General features: G+C 42.5%; 1 protein-coding gene across 1 annotated transcript; it reads left to right on the top strand.

Annotated features, from left to right (window-relative positions):
* Positions 1-1,066: 1,066 nt before the first annotated feature.
* On the top strand, positions 1,067-19,204 carry LOC131881987 (uncharacterized). The gene is made up of 5 exons (XM_059228994.1): positions 1,067-1,180; positions 4,146-4,331; positions 4,405-4,602; positions 8,174-8,402; positions 18,699-19,204. Exons 1-5 carry the CDS (start codon positions 1,069-1,071, stop codon positions 18,925-18,927), a joined length of 954 nt encoding a protein of 317 aa, XP_059084977.1. The 5' UTR covers positions 1,067-1,068; the 3' UTR covers positions 18,928-19,204.
* Positions 19,205-21,004: the final 1,800 nt, after the last annotated feature.

The following is a 21,004-nucleotide window of genomic DNA, read 5'->3' as shown; positions in this document are numbered from 1 at the left end:
AAAGTTCAGCCGAAAGCTTCGACCAGTTTCAGCCAGATATCGGGGGTACAAATGGCATTGTTTTCAGCAAACTCTCGTTTGAAAAGACACATGAAGAACTCTCATAGGCATGCAAACATCTACAATGTAATTTGGCAACAACAAATTTAAGAGTTTTGCATACAAGCACAATACAAATCACTAATGCCAATGGCCATAAGGAGATTTTGCATTACAGCTTTAGCTAATCCTATATCTAAGCAGTAAGCTATAAGTGTTTATAAAAAGGGAGTCGGACACACAAAAATAACACATTCATCTTCCGAATCCACGTGTCGGCCTTATCGCGTTGTAGAAGGTGTTAGAGCATATAATGTTTGAACGTCGCTTTTGCAAACAACACCATTAAGGGTAATTTTGGTAACTTCAAAAGCTATCAAGCAAAGAACGGGCTTTTCTTCACAGCTTCAGAGGGCACTTTTTTAAAGCTCGTACCTCGGAGTTAGAGGCTTTGACGTTAACCTGTAAAAAAATGCACTCGCCAGAATGTTGAGAGGATGCTCGTTCTGGTTAATGTTAAAACCTTAACTCAGAAGTAAATGCACGTCTGATGTCTTGAGAAAGTAGTCAGTGTGGAATTCTTGTTAGCGTGTCCCTCATATTAGAATAACAATATTACTTTCCCACGATCTTTCATTACGTTTTTCCCCGATATGACTTATGAATCGAAGGTCAAAGCAGAGAAGCGTTCAACCATTGATAAAAAAGTGTAGCGTTGTCATCCCTCACGCCTACTTTGCGTAATTCAACGAAAATCTATTTTTGCTCTATCATAGACATCTAATCAGATCAAAGAGGCAATATGGAAACGCTTGGTTTAAAAGGAAACTATGTAGTCCCATCTTTCGGTATAAGCGAACAAATGAGGACGTCCTTCCTTCCTCTATATATAGATCTATAGTACGAAATAATCAATTCAATAGGATAAGCCAAGGACCAGTGTAGATTCTTGGATAAACATAGACAGCTAATTAACAAAGTGGCTCATTTTGTCGAAAGCTGCGAACAAGTTGGGAGGAAATAATAATAATGTTACAATATATAACCATATTCTACCTTGTAAACCATCCACTGTGGGTTATTGCCATCATAATTAGAGGGACCACCGTTGGTCCCCACTTCAAGAGACCTATGGGTGGCGGTGAGTAACTTATAACCCGGGAATTGGGTCATTTATCTTCATATCAATCTTTCATGTACATTGTTTATAGGCGAGGGGTCCTAATTGCAAATCAAATTGGCAAAGGAAATGGGGATTGAGAATTCATTTTGTGCGATAGCCAGATGGTGGCTGTTGACCAAATGTTTATTGCATAGTTGTGGAGGTATTTAGAAAGAGGGAAAATGTCTACGGCAAGTATGATGGCAGAAGCACTAGCCCTCTAGTAGGAGGAAGAGTGACAGTAAATGGCAACGGATATCAGTATCTACATAAAACATATAATCTCTCCTCTCGTTGGGAGGAAGGGGGTGGTTGTAGTGTTGGGGGAACAACAACAACAAAAGTAGCACAGAAGGTTTGGTGGGAATGACAAGAGTTTTTTCAGACAATTGACTAAGTAGAAATGTAGGTAATACAAAGAGTTATTGTAACGATGACTATAACTGTTTCATATGGTGACCAGGAGGATTGATTAGATATTAAGGTTTGACAAGAATTTATTCTCCATCCGGGGCCCCAAGGCCCCGGTCTCCAACGGCTAACCATGCAGTCATCAATATTGCCTCAGAGCCTCTGACACCCCGAGGTCGACCTGGCCCAACCACCGTAACACCCAAGGATGAGTAAAGGCAACCACGGCCATCCCTCACATGCCACGTCTCTCTTGGGCCTAAGTTCTACACTGGCATCCTTGGTCGTCTGGTTGTCACAGATCAAAATGCTTTATAGACCATCAGAAATTTGAGGCCTTCGCATTCTCCTGGCACTGATGGTGTGACGTCTCAGTTTCTGATAGGATGCTCAAAGGTTCCTGCTCCTGTTTTCCCGTGCTTGATTCGTTGCATCTGAGATCATGGCAAGCAAGTTTCCATCCTCTCTGAATTTAGTTTATGTTTTTCCACCCCTTGAGCGGGGGGGGAAGGGGGGTAATTTGTTAGCCCCAAAAACTATAGGCCAATATTTCTTTCTTTTAGTACTGCAAAGGTGTTTGAAAAGAAAGCAAAGTTCATGTTTTTGGCATTTCTGGAACTCCTGGAAGTCTTTCCACCTAGGCAGGAAAGGACTTGAGCGAAATTAATATCGGCTCCCCCTCTGACTAAACAGATGGACCAGGCAAGTCAGAGACAAGAGAGTTTATGTGAATGTTGCGAAGTAGTTTGAAAAGGTAAGTCTGGGGCTCTTGACTTGCTGGCTCCAGAAGATAGAAATGAAAAAAGGCAAGTTTCTCAATTCTTTAAGACGCTTGTTTATAGTAGGTAAGTATGTATTTGGTTGAGGTCAAGGGATCAGGCAGTGACAATGCCACATGATGTTATGTCGGGTGTTCCACAGGGATCTGTATTAAGTCTCTTTTTTATCATCCTCATGGCTCCGCTTCAAAAACTTAGAAACATTGTCAAAGTCTCTTCATGCTATACCAGGGCCGTATCTTACCCAAAGAAATGTTGAGATACATGAGGGAACTTTCTGAAGTCAGGACATTATAGGGAACAAATTCATTGTAGGTGAAGAGTTCCGTGGCGGTTCAAAAAATGAAAGTTCGAATTTGAATCGATGTCTTCGAAAATTTTATTTCCAAAAGTCGTACCCGAATTCCTGTTTCGTTGCCTGCTTTTGTTAAAGAAGTTTTGTCTTAGATTAATGTTCAGATGCTGATCCACTGGAATCAGAGCGTACTGTTATTAGAATATATGTGTCCAGTAAGACAAATTGCTTAAAATACATTAGTATGCCATAACAATATGAAATGTCTTGCATCCTTATTTGCGTTTTGGACTTATTTTCTCGTATTTTCATTTGCATCTCGAGGTCCTTTTTTATGCATAATTTTGAGAACCTTAATCATGATACTAATTCTGCACTAGTCGATTGTTCAGCCACATCTTGAAAATGCTTCACCTATTTGGGCTCCAATGAGTTCAGCAGGTTTGCAAAAGGACGAGCAAGTCTAAAAATGTTTTACCAGAAGCATCGATGGGATGAGAGAGCCCTCACATTGGGAGAGGTTAGAAAGGTTGGGATTGTACAGCATTCAGAGAGGAGCACCTCCAAGCTCTTGAGAATCCAGGCTCGGTCGAAAGATGAACATGGAGAGCCCGTCTTCTAAATTGGGATGTGGTTTATTGTCACAACGATGCTTTAGTTCAATGACATATATTACAACTTTTCCTCCACATCAAGGTCGATTTTAAACATTAAGATGTAGACTCGTTGCTACTAGCTCACAACGCTACCAGACCTGAAATTGCCTGTGCGGGGAAGGCCGATTTTGAGTCGTTCCCAGGGTCAAGCTTGATCTTTCAGGTGGAATCAATTGTCATTCTTAATCTATATTTTAGAATTCATATATTCCTTTTGAACAGAATGAAACGTATCTCAATAAGCTGAAACACCTATGTCCCTAAAAAAAAGATTCTTGAGCTATGCATTAAAAGTAGTATGTTTTCATGTCCAAATTGGTCTACAGTACCTTGATTTGGATACAAATTAAGTGTACTTCGGACTTGGAATAGAGATGGACGCGCACTTCTTGAATCTGATTTTGAATAAATCCTAACCCTATGAAAAATAAAACATCAGCTGAGTACGCACTTTTTTGTTTGAAATGGATATTTTACGTTCATGGGTAATCAACGCATTGGAATGTGAAATTTGGCAACCAAAATTTAAGTTTTCTTGCCTAAATTAAATGGAAGATAACTTTTCAGCCACTAGTTGATATTTAGATTCCTTTGCATTGAAGGATGCTTGGATAGTCCCATGAACATTGGCTTTCAAAAACTAAAACTAAAAACACTAAACAACAAATGGTTTTATTCAAGAAAAAGCAAACTCGTCAAAGGTGACTTGACTGTCATGGACTTTGTTCAAGGCCTTGTATTATCTTAGACTTGATGGAAATGAAATGACGTAAGTTGAATCATAATCAATTTTCCTGTTGCAGTGGCTGATTTTTGTGCACCTGAATTTCCATGGGCATTTGACTACGGGCGGAAATGCTGTCGCACATATTCCGTAACCAATCGATCACAACCCTTGCAATACGAAGATACTCCATCAAAATGTTTGAACAATAACTGGATTGACTGTCCAAACACTAAAGAATTTTGCGTCTCTTTTTCCAACCCACGTGAGTTTTTGCAAGCAGTCATTAAGGCCACAGTGCATTTTACTTATTCGTTATGTTCCTTGTTGCTTTGTAGACTATTGTCCGCAACCTTCGTCAGTGGCTTTGGACGAAGGATGTTGCACAGCGGCAGTGGAACGTTGGGCAGAGAGTGAAAACCCTCCTTGTCGAGGATTCAAGCTTCAAGAAAATACCCCTTCCTCTTGTTGCCCGTCGGAGGATTTCACAGTTATTCAAGAGTGTGCTGACAATCGACAAAGATGTTTTAGTGCGGGTAATGATCAAATCTTTAATCTTGGGCCTACTTCACTGACTTCCGAATGGACGGTGTCAGTTACTTTTAACGGAATGGATAACCAATGCTCAATTAAACATTAACTAAAGCTTTCTACCAAGATTCAGCCAATGACGTGTTTCCATCATGTCCCTCGATTCTAACATCTTTCATGCCCGATCAATTTCGCGTCTGCTGGTGTGTACAAAATTTTTGGTTCATCATAAATCGAAATAACTTAACGAAAGATTTAAAAAGACAAGAAGCCCTAACCGAGGGTCTTAAATGCTAGGTACGAAAAATCATTCACACTTTGTCGTTTGCCTGACTTTTTATTAATCTGTTAAATTTAATGAACCAAATATTAGAACCCTTTTCGAATGGCAGGATTTATTCTCTTCTATTCCTGAAAACAATAGTTTTCTTCAGGAGTTAAAATTCGGAGTGGAAGGGAGATATTTGTCGAAGTTGTGAGTAGGCTTGAAAAGCACCTTGGAGGGGGCGGATAGAGCCATGGCCATTGAAAATTTCTAACGCACTTTAAATCGCCTTGGGGACACGATAGAGATAAAAGTAGAAAATGAAAGTGATAGCTTACGGTGTTCAAAACGCCCACTGAAGGTTCCAGGGAAAATTCACAACTCAACTTGGCATTTTTTATCTCGGAAATCATAGGGGACAACTTGGATTTAACTAATTTCTGCTATCCTGGCCCACATAAAGAAACAGAAAAAACCTAATCAAAGAAAATTAGGAGCAAACTTAGTTAGCACTTAATTATAAATCATAATTTCATCCATTACACTGCTGCTCTGTTACATGGGAGTAAATGGTCCAAATTTCTACTGATGGGAAAAGGGCAAGTAGCAAGTCATCACAGACCCCCAAGTTCTACATGTTTAAAAGCAAAACTTGGCCAAGTACTAGAACTTTGGCAAGCTTAGACCAAATAGATATTCGCTGCTTAACTAGGGGGTCCATATTATTAGCTCAGGAAAACCGCAAGATGGGAATTTCTTTTGAGGTTAAAGTCAGATTGCCAGAAACTAACCAAGCATTGAACCAAAGCCACGTTGCAGCGCCATGGTTGGTGCACATTAATGTTAGTCCTGCATAGGTTTGCTTAATTTGCCGTGGTGTAAAATTTCTTGCGTAGCTTTGACCCACCATTTTCAGTTGGGGCACTTTACAACTTGGGCAATTTAAGCACCGGACTACTTGCCCTATCGGTGCTTGCTTCACATCAGTAAAAATTTCATCGTTTTACCTCCACAATCCCCCAATTACATCTTAATTCAATTTCCCAAAGAATTCATATCAATTTTCAATATCATCTAATTGAAAGACTATATTTCGTTTCCTTGCATAGTTTCAAATTAACTGAAAACGTTTTACAACCATGTTCAAAACCTTCAAAAAGTAGATTTCAGTATTGAAGCTGGCGAGTTCAAATCCAAGGTGGCTGTGAGGGGTGAGCTAGGCCATAGATAACTTCATACATAGATCGATCAAAGGCCCTGCGATCGCTTGTTTTCGTCTCAGCTTTTGCTGGTGGGCAAAATGTTCCATTCGTAGTCAAGATACTTAGGTCAACTATGATACAAATCTGAATCGTTGACGGCTCGTCCAAGTTCTGAGTAGAAACCCCTAATACGAATCGTTGTCAGGCAATTACTCTCCTCTGGCACACTTCATAGAACGGGTTGGAGGAAGTTGTGGGACCGCTTTGTAAGAATGAAACTTTGACGGGGTTATAATGGGCTCAAATTGCAGATTTTATACATTTGATAGAAACACTTAACTGAAACACAAGGAACAAGCGTTGGTTCAGGATGACCTCCAGAGGTGTCGTAATTACCTTGATTACGTCGCCCACATGGCAGGGGTTTCCAACCAAGCAGAGCCTACCCCAGAGCCTACCCCTCCTGCTCTTTACATAATCTAATCCGGTGCAACATGGGTTCTGTCCTGGATGTGCATCCTAGTTCCGGTGGTACCACATCGTTACAGGTTTGGACTCTTACTGGAATCAGTCATTGACTTGCAACTGGTCTTCTGAAGCCATGTGGTTATGAATAAAGGTTCAGTCCAGATCCTTTTCCGTTCTACAAAGGACCAGGATTATAAATGTCACAAGGGTTTCGTCTTCGGCACAAATGAGAAATATTATCCGGTCCGTGTCACCCATTGGTACCTAAATCGTTTACCCATCTGCCGTGACATGCCAGTGTTTCCTGCCATTGGTCAAGGACTCAAAGAGAAGGCCGCCTTAACAGCAATCATATATAACACATTGAGACAGAGCCAAAAGCTCATCTTCTAAACTGTCAGTCTTCTCTTTGGCCTGCACTCGGGAACAGTTGGGGTTCAATTGCGCTCAAAAACACAGGCTGGGATGGTCTGGAAATAAGGTCATTCGATGTCAGGGCTCCTGGGAGCCTCAAAGAAATCAAATATTGTAGCAAGGCAATAAAGGAAAAGGCACTGATGTTGTTGCGTTCACAGTAACGCTTGTATTAATAAGTATGTACCCCAAAGGTTGAATGACTGAATAATTGCTTGGCAATCATTTTTTGCCAACATTTGTCAATCATTTGCGTGTTTTTGCCACAACACTAAGCCAGCCTTTACCGAGCCTAGTAACTGGATTTGAGTAATTTTAGCGGCAACTCTATGCGTCTAAGCTTAATTTCAGGCGCAACTCTTTTTTCTGACAACGGATATGTTTATGACTTTTTCAAATTACATATTTAGCATTACGCCTATTGGGACATGGGAAATTTTTGCTCATTTTGGCTTCAAAAAAACAACAAATTTCTGTAACGTTTTCAATTTTGCCACTCTGGACCCAACTGTCAAGAGCAGTGCCTTAGAGCATATTATGTGTGAGACCAAGCTATGCTTTAAATCCTCCAAGCTCTAGGTGTGCACCAGAAGTATGTTCATCAATTGAAAATGGTATGATGAAGGGTATGGTATGGTATATGATGGGTATCATGGATTGGAGGGCCAATAAAGCCGTCAAAAGAAGGACAGACAGCCTCATGAGCTCCATCACCAAAGCTGGGACTGACATACCAAAAGAGATGGTCCGAGCCCCCATTACGTCAGTGCCAGATCGTTTGAGAAAGATAATTCGTGACAAAGGCGACCATTTTGAGTGAAAATTGATTTAGGAAATTCATAATCAACGTCTCAAGCCTCTGGTGTGTTTTAATTCAAATCGGATGACCTGTTCGTGATTTGTTAGGTGATTTTAATCGGACACAAATGAAACACCAATTTGTTTGTGTAAATGTTGATCTAGTTGCATCTTTTAAGTCAGATAAGGTAAGCTTTTGATCAAAATTCTTGCTCAACAATATTCAAAGGCTAGCCGGATCCGTCAGCTCTTAATCGTTGGTGGATCAGATATCATATTAAGTTAGATCTCAATGATATTCCTAAGCTTTCTTGTTACTGAAGTTCTAGGAATTTCCTTTCCAATATCAGTAAGCAAGCCCGCAAAAGGAGAATTTCTTGCATCTCTCCATTGATTGGTTTTCCAAACAAAAAAGTGTTTTTTTTTTAGGTCCACTACCTCATGTGCTGAATCCCATTAACCAAACAATAATAGAGGAGGAAACTAATCCAAATTTTGATGCATCATTTGCGTTGGTAAATTCAGATTGCGACATTCGCAGAGCCAATTATTGGGTGGCAAGGCCTGGGGATTCGTATTTCATTATTGATTATGGCTACCATTTCATTCCCCGAAAACTCATCCTGAGAAACAGCCACAACGCTCGGTCTAATGACAGGTCAGTCGACTTGTCTTACCACATTACAAACAAATTACTTTTTTGTAACGAAATTGGGGTGCTTGAGTAGGAGGGTTGAGCTTCCCACGCATTAGGAAGCCATCCATCGACATTGTGCACTCCCAAAAAACTACTAACCTCCCGAGAAAATCGAAAATGAATTGCATTTGTGTATTTGAGGAGATGAGATAAATTGCACTATCATGTCTTTTTCCACATTTTAATTACGTGATCGATTTAAGCATCAAAAGGCATCAAGAGTTGAAGAACATTAGCTGGCTGGAAGTTTTCGATGTGTAGTTTTAAATAACGAGGTTGATCTATCATGTCACATTTATGCAGATTGGTAAATCGAATCAGAAGAAATCAGGGCCCAGTGTTTTCCAGCCAAGGAGGGAATCGTACAGAGAGAAAAGTTCCAACACATAAAGTATCATATTACGATTTTTTCTCGATCTATGACTTACTCTTTGTCTTAAAAATGGGCTCAGGTTATTCCTTGTTTCATTCCTGTTTCAGAGCTCGCCTTGATCCAACGCATGTTATTTTGCTCTTGTATTTTTGAGTTCTTATCGTCCCAGAATTTAGCAACAAGGTGTGACATCCTTTGTTACCCCTTGAATAATGTGAACGTGTAATATTCGTTGCGTTTGTGTGTGCGAGAACAGATGGGCATCACCATTTATTCATTCAATTTGGTTTGTGTTTTCACGGCTCTTTGGTAAGACCTAGTAATTACTTTTAAAACCTAATATTTATTGCTCATTAATGATTACGCTTACCTTTAGCAGCTTCTCTGTGATGTTTTATTCTAGTATATTCATTTCCGCATCGTTAAGTGTAGAGTTCATAGTTATTCAATTTGAGTGTATTGGTCATTGATAGTTCGATATGATTGTTCATTAGCGTGTTGGTTGAATTTCAATGGATCAGTTTGGTGAGTTTATTTCTGTATTTTTGTGCTGTTTTCCTAGTGCCGGTTCCTGATTCCTTGCTTTTCTCCCTCTTTTCTATTTTGATTACTGTCTCCATCCTAGATAGATGTTAAGTTTTATGTAAGGTAGTTCAGTGCTGCTTTATATTGTTGACCAGTGCCTCAAGACAAGTTTACATTTGCATTTTTAGTTTCCTTTTTAACTTTCTTGGTCTTTTGACCCCCCTGATGATTGTGCTTTAAAAGTCCCCTTGCATTCATGACGGAAGCCATACTGGGAAAAGTCAGTAAAGAGGCTAGACATTGTTTGGACTTGTTATTAGCAGGGAAGAATCCTTCTGTAATCAATAAACCCTTTATCATAGAGGCTTTAGCTGTCTAGAGGCCTGTTTTTTAAACGCTCTTACCTCGGGGTTCAGGCTTGGGCGTTGTTCCGTCCCGACATTGATTCCCACACTGGACGGGATTTACATAGATCATTTTGACCCAAGCACTAGGTGAAAACCTTGATAGCTCTCTGAGATGGAGAGCACCTAGTACATGGGCTTCAATTTCTTAGACCTATCTTAAGGTCTCCGGTTATCACCCTAATCAGGGCATACGAGCAATAGTTCGAGCTTCCTTCATCAAGCCTCAAACTATCGTGAATCAATTGATTGACTAAGGATACAAATAGCTAGCTACCTATACTCCCCAAGGTAACAGACCAATCTCGGTTGTCTGGCATACACCTGGGCCAATGTTCAAGGCTAGCTATCCTGCAAAATGTGGTCACTATCCTAGTCTAGATGCGTCTATCAAAGTCGACCTCTACTCTAGAGTCTAACTACTGATTTTTGCTACAAGAGTGATGAACTTTAGATGCAGTTGAATACAAATCGAGATGGTCCAACGGAGATCCTCGGATGATGTCCACTCGACGGGATTGAAGGTCCACTAACAGAGTGACGAAGTGCTGTACTCAGACTCGGCACTTCCCAGATCCTCTTGCTCTTCTGCACGGCTTCCTGGGTTTCCTACTCCCATATGATGACGATCTCTGTCCTTCGAAACAGTTCCCACTTCTTGGCACCACAACAATGGCAAAGTCCCAGCACTTAGCAATGGCAGGTGATTCCTCCTTGGAGAGGTTCAAAAACTCTGACTTCTCTCCTCGAGCTCCAAATTGTGGCTTCTTTCCTCGATGAAGGGTTATGGGTGACTTCTGCTCTCCTCGAGCACGAAAATGTGACTTCTGCTCTCCTCGAGAACGAAAGTGTGACTTCTTTCCCGCTGTCCTGGGGTTCACCAAGTGGGCTTCTTTGTTGCCCCTTTTCCTTGCATTCATTGCACTGATTGGGTTTTCCTTATCGCTTTACTTGACATCTCTTGACACCTCTTTGTTGCATTGTTGGATGCAGCACTGTTTCTTCCCAGTGTGTTGAGGGTGGGGTAGAAATCCAGACTGACCAGCGATTTCTTGTCTATTGACCCCCTCTTGTTTGTCAAGCGATCCAAGTTGGCGATAACGATGTTTTTCCCGGCAATGCAAGTTGGAGACAACGATTTTTCACCCCTCTGTTGAACGCTTGTCTAACCCTGTTTCGTGCAAACAATCTCTCCTTTGTCCAAATATTCGAATGTGCACGGAACAGGCGTTATTCATAATAAGCATCCACAGTACACTCCGCTTAGCGTATTTTCGTACTGAATAACGTCCAATAACCAAACTCTGAGGTAAGACCTCTAAGAAACTCGTCTTAGGTTAATCAAGCCAGGGTGCTGCTTGCACAATAGGCTCACCAAGTAGTTGAAAAGTCGATTGATTTAGCCGGTGTAGAGGTTGAAGCAATACCTTCTCTTGAAATAGCTAACTGTTTTAGAATCATGGTCACTCTGAGAAGTCAGAAAACGATCGGATAGACTCCAGGTTGGACCTACGGCCGGACCTCATGTGAAATACATTCGTAATGTTAATACATGGCGCAGTGGCGGTAACAGTGAACAGGTGCTTTCGCAATGTCCAAGGAGCAGCCCTTGTCCAGGGCTGATGAGGCCACGCCCACTCATAACTTCAGCTCGGCTTAAGTTGATGTGGCGGTTCGAAAAACTGGTAGATGACCTTGATGAAAGAATAAAGTTACGAAGGGTTGAACAAGATGATCAAGTTAAAGCTGAACACCTCAATGAGATCCGAACTTGTGGAGTACAAGCTGACCGGTATAGCGGAAATTGTGATCACGATTCACGATCTGGAGAGTCTCTCCCCCAGGATTCGATGACGGAAAAGTATTAATTGAGAGTGGTGCCATTATAAGATAAAGCCCGCCTGTTAATCCGGAAATTCACAACGGCATTGCGAAAGTATGGGGCTAAAGAAGAGACTGAACGAACTCCTGAGATACATCAAGCTCGGTTGCAAGCAATCACAGCGGTACCAATCACGGCTGGTCGGATGGCGGAACCGCTGCAAAATTCATGACGACGTTGAAGCTGGACGTTTTGAATGATGATGCAAATCTAGCCCAGTTTAAAAATTGGCGAACTCAGTATGAGAGCAACGAGCTCACCTTTGGTCTTGCATATTTGACTCTGTTCAGGTCATTGGGCGACAATTGCTTGGTATCAAGGATACGGCTGAGGTGCATGGGATGCTGGACGGCCTAGAAACCCACTTTAACCCGGGAGTTCCTAGGTCGACATTTTCGTCACTATGCTTCTCATCAGCTACTTAGCTTGAAGGACCTCAGTTAGGGTTCTCAACTCGAGCAAAAAATAGGTACTGCCGAGCAATCGAAGATCAAGAACGAGTCTTGAAGCAACCCTGTGTTTGAGTCCTAGAAAGGCAGGGTCACGTTTTGACACTCGTTTAAGCATTTTTTAATTTTACTTCTGTACCCTCTTTTGCTAAAGATGGGAGTCCTAACTGAGGTCCTTTAAGCTTAAAAGCTGCCTTTCCGGTTCAGTACACAGGAGTTGAAGGGTTTTTCAAACTCGTCAAAAATCCGGTGAGCTATTCTCGGATTTCTTAGTACGGTTACGCAATAGTGGAGATAACGCCGAACTAAGCATGCTCTATGCTCTTGTATGAGGATATATTAGCGTCTCACGTGGTTGCTTCCATTTAAGATAAAAACCTCCAATGCGAATTGCACCTCGTCGTACCAACGGGCCAAGACGAATAGATGGGTGGAGAAGACATGTCCGAATTGCGGACGTATCCACCGCAATGATATAAGATGTTGGGCATGTGGGGAGAAATGCCAAAATTGTTTGGGCCTACACCATTATGCTAGATGTTGTCTGCGTGTGACGCATGGTGGCTGGATGGCCACGGTCATGGTGTTCAATGCGAATGGGTCCTATGTCCAACTGGAACTCTTGGCAGATACTGGAGCAAATGAGAGTCTAGTTAGTGAGGATTGTTCGGGGACATGGATTGAAAATCAATGAGATGGATGCAAGGAAGATATATGCTGCCAATGAGCCATTGTTGCAGTGTTGTGGCTCTGTTAATATGGACATAGAATATTTTAAGAATCGAACTCAGTTCAATTCTTATTTATCCCCAGACGTGAACGACTTTCTGCTTTCATGGCATAAAATGAGGGAGTTGGGAATGATTTCGTCGAGTTTTCCTCTTCCTGTTAAGGCCATTGAGACCTGTTCGAAAGTTACCTACGTGACCTTGCTTACATCCTATGACATGGGAGCGTTCATGGGTGATATCCACTCCATGCATCCAGAAGTGTTTGACACATGCAAGCTCAAACCAATGGCTGGTGATCCAATGCATATTAATCTGAAAGATTTCATTGAGGAGGAGCGTCCCAAGGAATGTTATGTTCCAAGGCTTATCCCTTATGCGTTGATTAACCCTGCCAAGGAAAAACTAGATGATAAAGTCAAGAAGATGATTATTTGGAAGGTCGTGGAGCCTACACTAATTGTGTCTCCGTTTTTTTGCGTCCCGAAACCTGGGGGAGGTGTCAGACTCTTTGTCGACTATAAGGAGCTCAAAAAGATCGTAAAGAGACCTATACATCCTTTTCCTAGTGTTCCTGAAGTCAAAGTACGAATCCCAGCTGATGCCAAGTACTTTGAATTGCTGGACAGTACTTCTGACTACTGGCAGGTAAGGCTCTACAAAGAATCTCAACTCCTGACCACATTCTTGACGAGTTGGGGAATTTCTGCTATATGCGAGCCCCCATGGGTTTCAATGCCTCTGGCGATGTCCATTGCCAAGGGCAGCAGGAACATCTTCAAGGCGAACCAAATTTGCTCAACGTTGTGGATGATAATCTAATTGATGGTCTGTCTTGGAATGACCTGAAGAGTTCTGTGATATCATTAATGGATTCGCAAATTGGAAAGCGGATGCTCTACCCATACGGTACCAGAGCAAGCCTTAAAACCCCTTCTCAAATGAATTCGTGAAAAAGGCCGCGCCTTTGAGACTCCTTCTTTCTTCGAAGATTAAATGGTTTTGGAATGAAGACCAATAACAAGCCTTTGATGACGTCAAGAAGGTGCTGACCTATCATACTAGTTTGGCTCACTTCGATATGCGGCTGCCAACACAAATAGCTGTGGATGCGTCTCGTCTCAATGGACTCGGTTTTGCTTTATTGCAATATACGGCACAAACAGACATGAAGAAGAAATGAACTAGCATATTGATTGGCGGTTGGTACAAGCTGGAAGTCGATTTCTGAGTACTGCGGAAACAAGATACTCATTGGGAGAGATAGAGGCGTTAGCAATTCAGTGGGCGTTGCAGTGTTGCCGAATATATTTGTTGGGACTTTGAAGTCTTGACTGACCATCGCCCATTTGTTCTATCTTTAACAAATCGAGCTTGGATATGATCGAAAATCCGAGAATGCAGCGAATAAGAGAGAAGACAAGAGGCTACAACTTGAGAACGCGTTCTCAACGTGGAAGGACGTCAATTCAAGGTGGTCCTTATGTACTGATCAGAAGTGGCGTTAGCAACTGAAATCAAACATGCGTTTTCTAGACACACACTCCTTCCACTCGAGGTAAATCTCAATCGTTCATGAGTTATCCAGTAGACGATGCTCCACTCCCCAGTAAAATCGTATCTTCAGGCCGCAAGTGGAAAACTGGGATGACGGAAATCGTTGCCTGTGAACCCACTGCATCTCCCTTAAATTAATGCAGGGAGCATTTGGCCAAAATGGGTTTACCCAGGCCACTCATGCTTGATTTTGTGTGTTCTTAGACATCAAAGTGTCCTTTACCAAAGGTGGTTGGGGATTTCGTCATCACCATCCCCGGATTGAGGCCGACTGACATCGTAATTATTGGCCAGGTAGGTGGTCCCAAATATACCGTGAGTGTGATCACCAAACAAGAGATCAACGTCGCAACTCGGATCGGAAACTCTCTCCTATTCGAGCAGGCCTATGATGAAGTCACTTGGAAGTGTACCATCCGAGGAGGCACCTTGAGATCTGCTTTAAGATTTCTGAACGTCCAATACTTTGCTAGCAATGAGGAGCTATTGTCTGTTCTTCGTCCTTTTGCCATTCCAAGGTCCGAGATCGCAGGGGATTCCCAACACAACGTTCCGTGAGTTATTGAACTGTAAAACCCCAAACCCTATACCAGAATGCTGTTGGGAGGAGACTTCAAGCATCTGAGGTGGTGCCTGAAGAGTTTGACCCTTGTTAGTGCGTTCGAGCTTTGAAAAAGTTTTGTTTTTTATTACGTGATTTGATGATTCCTCCACGGGACCACCTTTAGGGTTCGTCTGATGTCTTGATGATCCACCATTTGGGCGCAACGAAATACGGTCTAGGCTTGCTCATCGGACCTCTTCGTCATTCCCCATATCTGAACCATTGATGGTTTTAATGGTTTCATTCCCCACCTCAGGGGCAGAAATTACTTGACTTTGGAGATCTGATTGGCATTACCTAACAATATGTCCTTCTTTTTGCACCTGAAGCAAAGGCGTATTTGGTCACGATGTTGGATGAAGATTTTTCTACCCCTCGCTATGACGATGTCAGGGACAGTAGTAGAAGCTTTAATCTCGACTTGAATCCGCTTGTGCCTGATCCAAATCCCTTCAATCAGGGAGTTGCCAGTGAATAGTTTTCCCGCGATCTCTGACCTTGGAATGGCAAAAGGACGAAGAACAGGCAATAGTTCCTCATTGCTAGCAAAGTATTGGACGTTCAGAAATCTTAAAGCAGATCTCAAGGTGCCTCCTTGGATGGTACACTTCCAAGTGACTTCTCTCACACGCAACAGAGAAGTTGAGATCGCTATTGAAGGAAAATGTGGCGTTCTTATGGACTGAGGAACATGATGCAGAATTTGAGCAAGCACGTGTGGTCTTGACCTCTCCGGCATTAGTCAAGCCGTTCAACATTCGACTCAAAGCATAATTGTTTGACTGATGCTTCACAGGACTTTGGGTTTAGATTTGCCCTCATTCAGCGCGACATTTTCGGTGTCATTCGCCTAAAACAGTGCAGGTCCTGCTCCCTTTCGCCAGCCCCCCAAAAATATGCAACGATCAAGTTGGAGGCCTCAGCCATCCTCTGGGGCATCAAAAGGTGCGACCATTACCTCCGCGGAATGCCGGACATTTGTCATCAAGGACTACAAGCCACTACTAGGACAATTTGATAAGCCCCTTGCATCGTCGGTAAATGCGCGATTCCAACGTATTCATGAGAGACTGGGGATCTACCCATGTACGTTGGACTAGAATGCGGACAATCGCCATCTCAGCCGGGCGCCTTTGTTCCCACTGGATCCTGCAATGAAAATTGCGGTCGAGCCATTAATATCAACGACCCGGCACTTCAGATCGTTATGGAAGGTATAGATGAGAAATATGTACTACTTTGAGACAAGGTTTGGGGCGTGATCAACCCCGTGGATCTTGCATCAAGTTTGACACCGTTTGCTGGATTTTTCTCGTCTTTGCGGGTTGAGGGAGACCTAATTTTGCCTGGAGATTGGTTGCTCATCCCACTCCCAGCACGCGAGAAAATTCTCCACCGACTCTACCTATCACACAGTGGGATGACCAAAACCACAGCTTTGACACGCCAACTCTATCTTTGGCCCGGTATGCCGAATGAGATCAAGCACCTTGTCGTTTTATGTGCATCTTGTTGAGAACGTCTGCCTTCGTCTCGTTCCAAGACAATGTGGATGGCGGCATCAACTGCGGAATACCCGCTCCACCGCGTCTCTGTGGACATTTTCGACCTTTAGGGCTCCAATTTCCTGGTTATGGTCAATTGCTACTGCAGCTTTCGGTTTGTAGTCAAATTGTCCTTCCTCTCAACCAAGGCCATCACCACTGCCCCAATGAATTGGTTGTGTCACGTCGGTCTGCCACAATCCATTAAGATGGATAACAGACCCCAATTTTGGGGACCGTTTGTAGCGGTTGCAAGGACCCAAATTGTACAAATGTTGGAATGGATAATAAGTACAGAAATACAGATCGACTCCTCCGGTTTAATCCGGCGTACTCAACGATTTCTTCAGGCTGATGATGCGTTACCCGTACCAACCACCGGGGGACGCAACACCCATCGCCCCACCTGCTTCTCCTCGCCGGAGTCGTCGTCTCCAGAGTCAAAGTCCTCTTTAGGATAAGCCACATTTTACACAGGGTAATTTTTATTTATTTTTGGGTTTTAATTTGCTATGCAATTGTCCGGTCCTTCCACACACCCATTCACCTCGCTCAATTATATTCAATACTGGGGGGGAGGGTCGGTTGTAGGATTTTCCATATATCGAAATATTAACGCTCAACGCTCGATGTCATTGTGCTATATCCACCTTCCATCTCATTCTCCCACGTTCCATGTCTCTTAGCTGACCAATAAATCTCACTTGTGTTCTGACTTGCAAATTTGAAACGTCTCCGTCATTTCGTGTTCCCACTGCTTTCCGAATCCAACACCACTGTACTTCTCAAGGCCGAACTTGAGAAGCTTTTGGGTCAAACTGACAGCCTTTTCCTTCTTCAGGACAAGGCTACTTCCGGTAAAAAAGACAGACTGTTTTCTCTTCAACTGTCTTTTCATGCTCTGTTTCAAGAAGAGATCAACCTCTACATTGGTCAAATCGTTCGACTTCTCAAACACTATATGAGCCTGTTGTGCAAGCAGCAGCTTGGTCTGATTGACCCAGGCAGCTAAGGCCTCTATGATAGATGCCTAATTGACTGCGGAAGGATCCTTCCATGCCAAGAATAAGTCCAAACATTGTCAAGTCTCTTTACTGACTTTTCCAAAGATAGCTTCCATCATGAATGCAAAGGAACTATCAAATAGCTGCAAAAGAAAGATGACAAGAAAAAAAGGAAAACTAAAAGACTATGCAATCTTGTCGTAAGATACAGGACAACATAGCAGAACAGGAATAAAATACCTTACGTCAAACTAAACACACAAATTGAAAATGGAAACAGGAATCAGGAGAGAAAAGAGAGAGAAAAGCAAGGTATCAAGTACCGAAACTAGGCAAACAATGGAAAAACACGTAAAGAAACCCAACAAACTAATCTAACAAAACATAATTATACACTAGTGATCAATGATCAATAACTATCAGTTACCAAAACAATCAAACTAATGAACTTTGAACTCTACGTACCAATAATGATTGTAGATAGACAGTATATTTATTTTGGAAGGAGGTGACTTTTTGTAGTGATTACATCATTTCTTAAACTATTTCTTCTCGGATCACCGTCCTTCCAAGGTGTACCGAAAATTAAATTGGATGCAATTGGAACTAGATATACAGTTCTATAATACAATATCAGAGAAAAACTGCTAAAGCAAAATATAAATGAGCAATGAATTTATTAGTTTTTAAAGAATTTACATTTTACCAAAGAGCCGTGAAAAAACAAACCTGATTTAATGAATAAATGGCAATTTCATTTATTCACACACATACACACCTCAAACACAACACCTGCACAGCAACCAAGGAGCAACAGAGGAAGTCACCCCTAATGTAGGTTCGAAATTCCTGGGAGATATGAACAGCAGTAAACTAAAATGCGTCTGTTCTCAGCGAGCTCCAAACAAGATTGACATTGGTTGCATTAACAATTGCAAAAGTGGTCTCGACTGATTTGAAAGATGCTTCCGAATTAATAAGGCCTATGTATTCCTATCGAACACTTGAAGGAAGCACATCAAATAATGAGGGAGCCCAGAAAGGAGAGAGGTGGACTTCATTGTTCAAACTAGCATGGATTCTTGAGGGCTTGAAGGTGCTCTCAAAACACTCATTAAGCCTCTACGGTCGCTATAAAAGAGTTTCCTTACGATTTTTCACACTCAACAAATCTCTTTTTTTCTCAGAGGAGTTCAAGAGTTCATCTTTTCCGGATCGAGAGAAAGTGACCCCTATGATTGGATCCAGTTGGTCAGCAATGTGTTGGAGAATGTTCAAAGCCCTGGAATGGCGCCATGTCAAGCTCCACTTGTCCCATTTTTGATTACGACCAATCTAACCTATCGATACTTCCTATTTGACGTGATCACGTTCTACAGCAAAGGAGCTGCATTGCAATACATCAGAATTCAATAACAATATCATCAACAAACATACTCCTTAAAGTCTAGGAACTGATGTCATAACTAACAATGGGTGAAGTCAAGCCTTCAAATTGGTAGCACGCCCATAATTTGATTGATGTTGTATCCTCTTTCATTATTTTTGTTCTTCTCTCTTTCTTTACTGCTTCTTAATCTCTAATCAGTTTCTGATGAAAACAAAGTTTTGCATATCTAGAACCTAAGTGCAAAAGATGTATCAACTATTTGGTGATTTCTTATTGTTGGGGTTTGAACAAGTCATTCTTGAAATAAAGTCAATCAATCAAATATAATCTGGTTTTTTTATATTTGTAACTCAAAGCAGATTTACCACCATCAGACTCAGAAACTCTGCACTGATTGCTTTAGCAATGATGGTGATGAAAAAAGCTGTAATATCAAGTTTTTGTGTACAAATGGTGCCATTAGAAGTTCGAATTTGCACTCGCGCCCGAGGGTTGGCCATGTTCATATATTTCAAGATATGCGATCTATCACACGCTTAATCTACTACATTAACTCGCAGTCCACCCCAGTGAAGAGGTAGACAATGCCCTTCGAGGAGGGAAGTGGACCCACAAGATCCACGTGAAGGCTGTCAAATCGACGTAATGGGGTTGGACACGTGCCAATGGGGCCCAATTGTAGGTTGCAACCTTGGCGCATTGGCAGGGAATGCAAGTGCAGCACCACTCCTTAACATCTGCATTGAGTATTACCTTGACAAGCCTCAGTCCCACGTAACGGCCACAAGAGCATGGTCCTATATAGATGAGGGAGTGAAAAGAGGCAAGGACCAAGAGACTATGCTGTTTGAGCACAAGGGGGCGTGCTCGAGCGACAGAGGTGCCACAAACAAGGGATATACGGGCAGAGGGTGCCATCAATGGCCAAGACAAGACCTCAAGATGTTTGTCACTATTGGCCTTGTACACGTAGAGGGTATCCTTTTCGTTATCGTCCTCGCACAGGCCATCAGGGAAATTCGTCGTGACGGCTGCCACGCCGGAGGTAGGGAATGCCTTCTGTTGCAAAACTTGTCAGCCTCCTCAACAATTTTATTGATGGACATGGTTCTGAGGTCTTTGCCAACAAACACACTGCAATCCTCTGCTGGGATGAAGGTCTGCAACACATAAGCCTTGAAGAACTTCGGAGGGTGTGCCTCGAGCCCGTGAGGTAGTTGACGGTGGAGGCAATGAACCTGTCACCTTGGGCCGTGAGGGCAAACACCTTTTCACGTCTGTGGGCGTCGGTGAGGTCAAACACATCTAACACTGCCCTCTTTAAGGTACCATACTTGTTCACGTTGTTGACGTCGTCATTGGCAATGACTGATTGTCCCTACAGAACAGCCCTCTCTGTAAGATGGCTCCTGAGCTTGAGATACATAGCAGTGTCCAAAACAATGGCGGGGAGGGGCATCTCTGAAGGCGTTCTCCAGCCGTTGAAACCACAGAATTGACTCTGTCTCCCAAAGGCGAGGTATCTTGAACTGTTGGATAACCCCGGCGTCACCAGGCACATCTGACACGCTACTCACGGCACCGACGACAGTGGTAATAGTGGAGTGGCGGGTCCCACGGGCCTTCTTGATTTCCTGTTTGGTCTTGAGGAAAACCTCGGCCTGACGTTGGGCTTTCGAGGGAAGTATCTCCTCCTGCCTAATGGCGAGGTCACATCTCATCGGGACTTAGGAGTGACCTTTGACAACAAGCTGTTGTTTCGTGAACATTGTTCAAAAATAGCTAATAAGGCCGAGGCTATGCTTGAGATGATTCGAAGAAACTTTCTGACTCGTGAACCGGACGTCTTCGTCCGAATCTTTAAGGTATATGTGCGCCCAATGTTTGAATTTCATCACAAGTGTGGTCACTGAGGTTTAAACATGACAATCAAAGAATTGAATCCGTTCAACATAGGGTTTACGAAATTTCTGTTGGGACTTTGAACCTGGACTATCCAGATCGGCCTGGACGTCTGGGTCTTGTGTTTTTGGAAGAGAGACGACGGAACTTAGATCTGACCTATGCTTTCAAATTGCTCCAAATTGTTGATAAGCGCCAAAC

Source organism: Tigriopus californicus, chromosome 6 (genome assembly GCF_007210705.1).
Source record: "Tigriopus californicus strain San Diego chromosome 6, Tcal_SD_v2.1, whole genome shotgun sequence".
Lineage (NCBI taxonomy): Eukaryota > Metazoa > Arthropoda > Copepoda > Harpacticoida > Harpacticidae > Tigriopus > Tigriopus californicus.
The sequence above is the reverse complement of the archived record's forward strand: the minus strand, read 5'-3'. Positions and strand labels throughout refer to the sequence as shown.

Excerpts from the sequence above, each read along its gene's own strand:
- LOC131881987 (XM_059228994.1), top strand. The coding sequence starts at position 1,069 with ATGTTACAATATATAACCATATTCTACCTTGTAAACCATCCACTGTGG. Across the intron at positions 1,181-4,145 it reads CAAGAGACCTATGGGTGGCG|TGGCTGATTTTTGTGCACCT; the intron begins GTGAGTAACTTA and ends TTCCTGTTGCAG. Across the intron at positions 8,403-18,698 it reads AACGCTCGGTCTAATGACAG|AGGAGTTCAAGAGTTCATCT; the intron begins GTCAGTCGACTT and ends TTTTTTTCTCAG.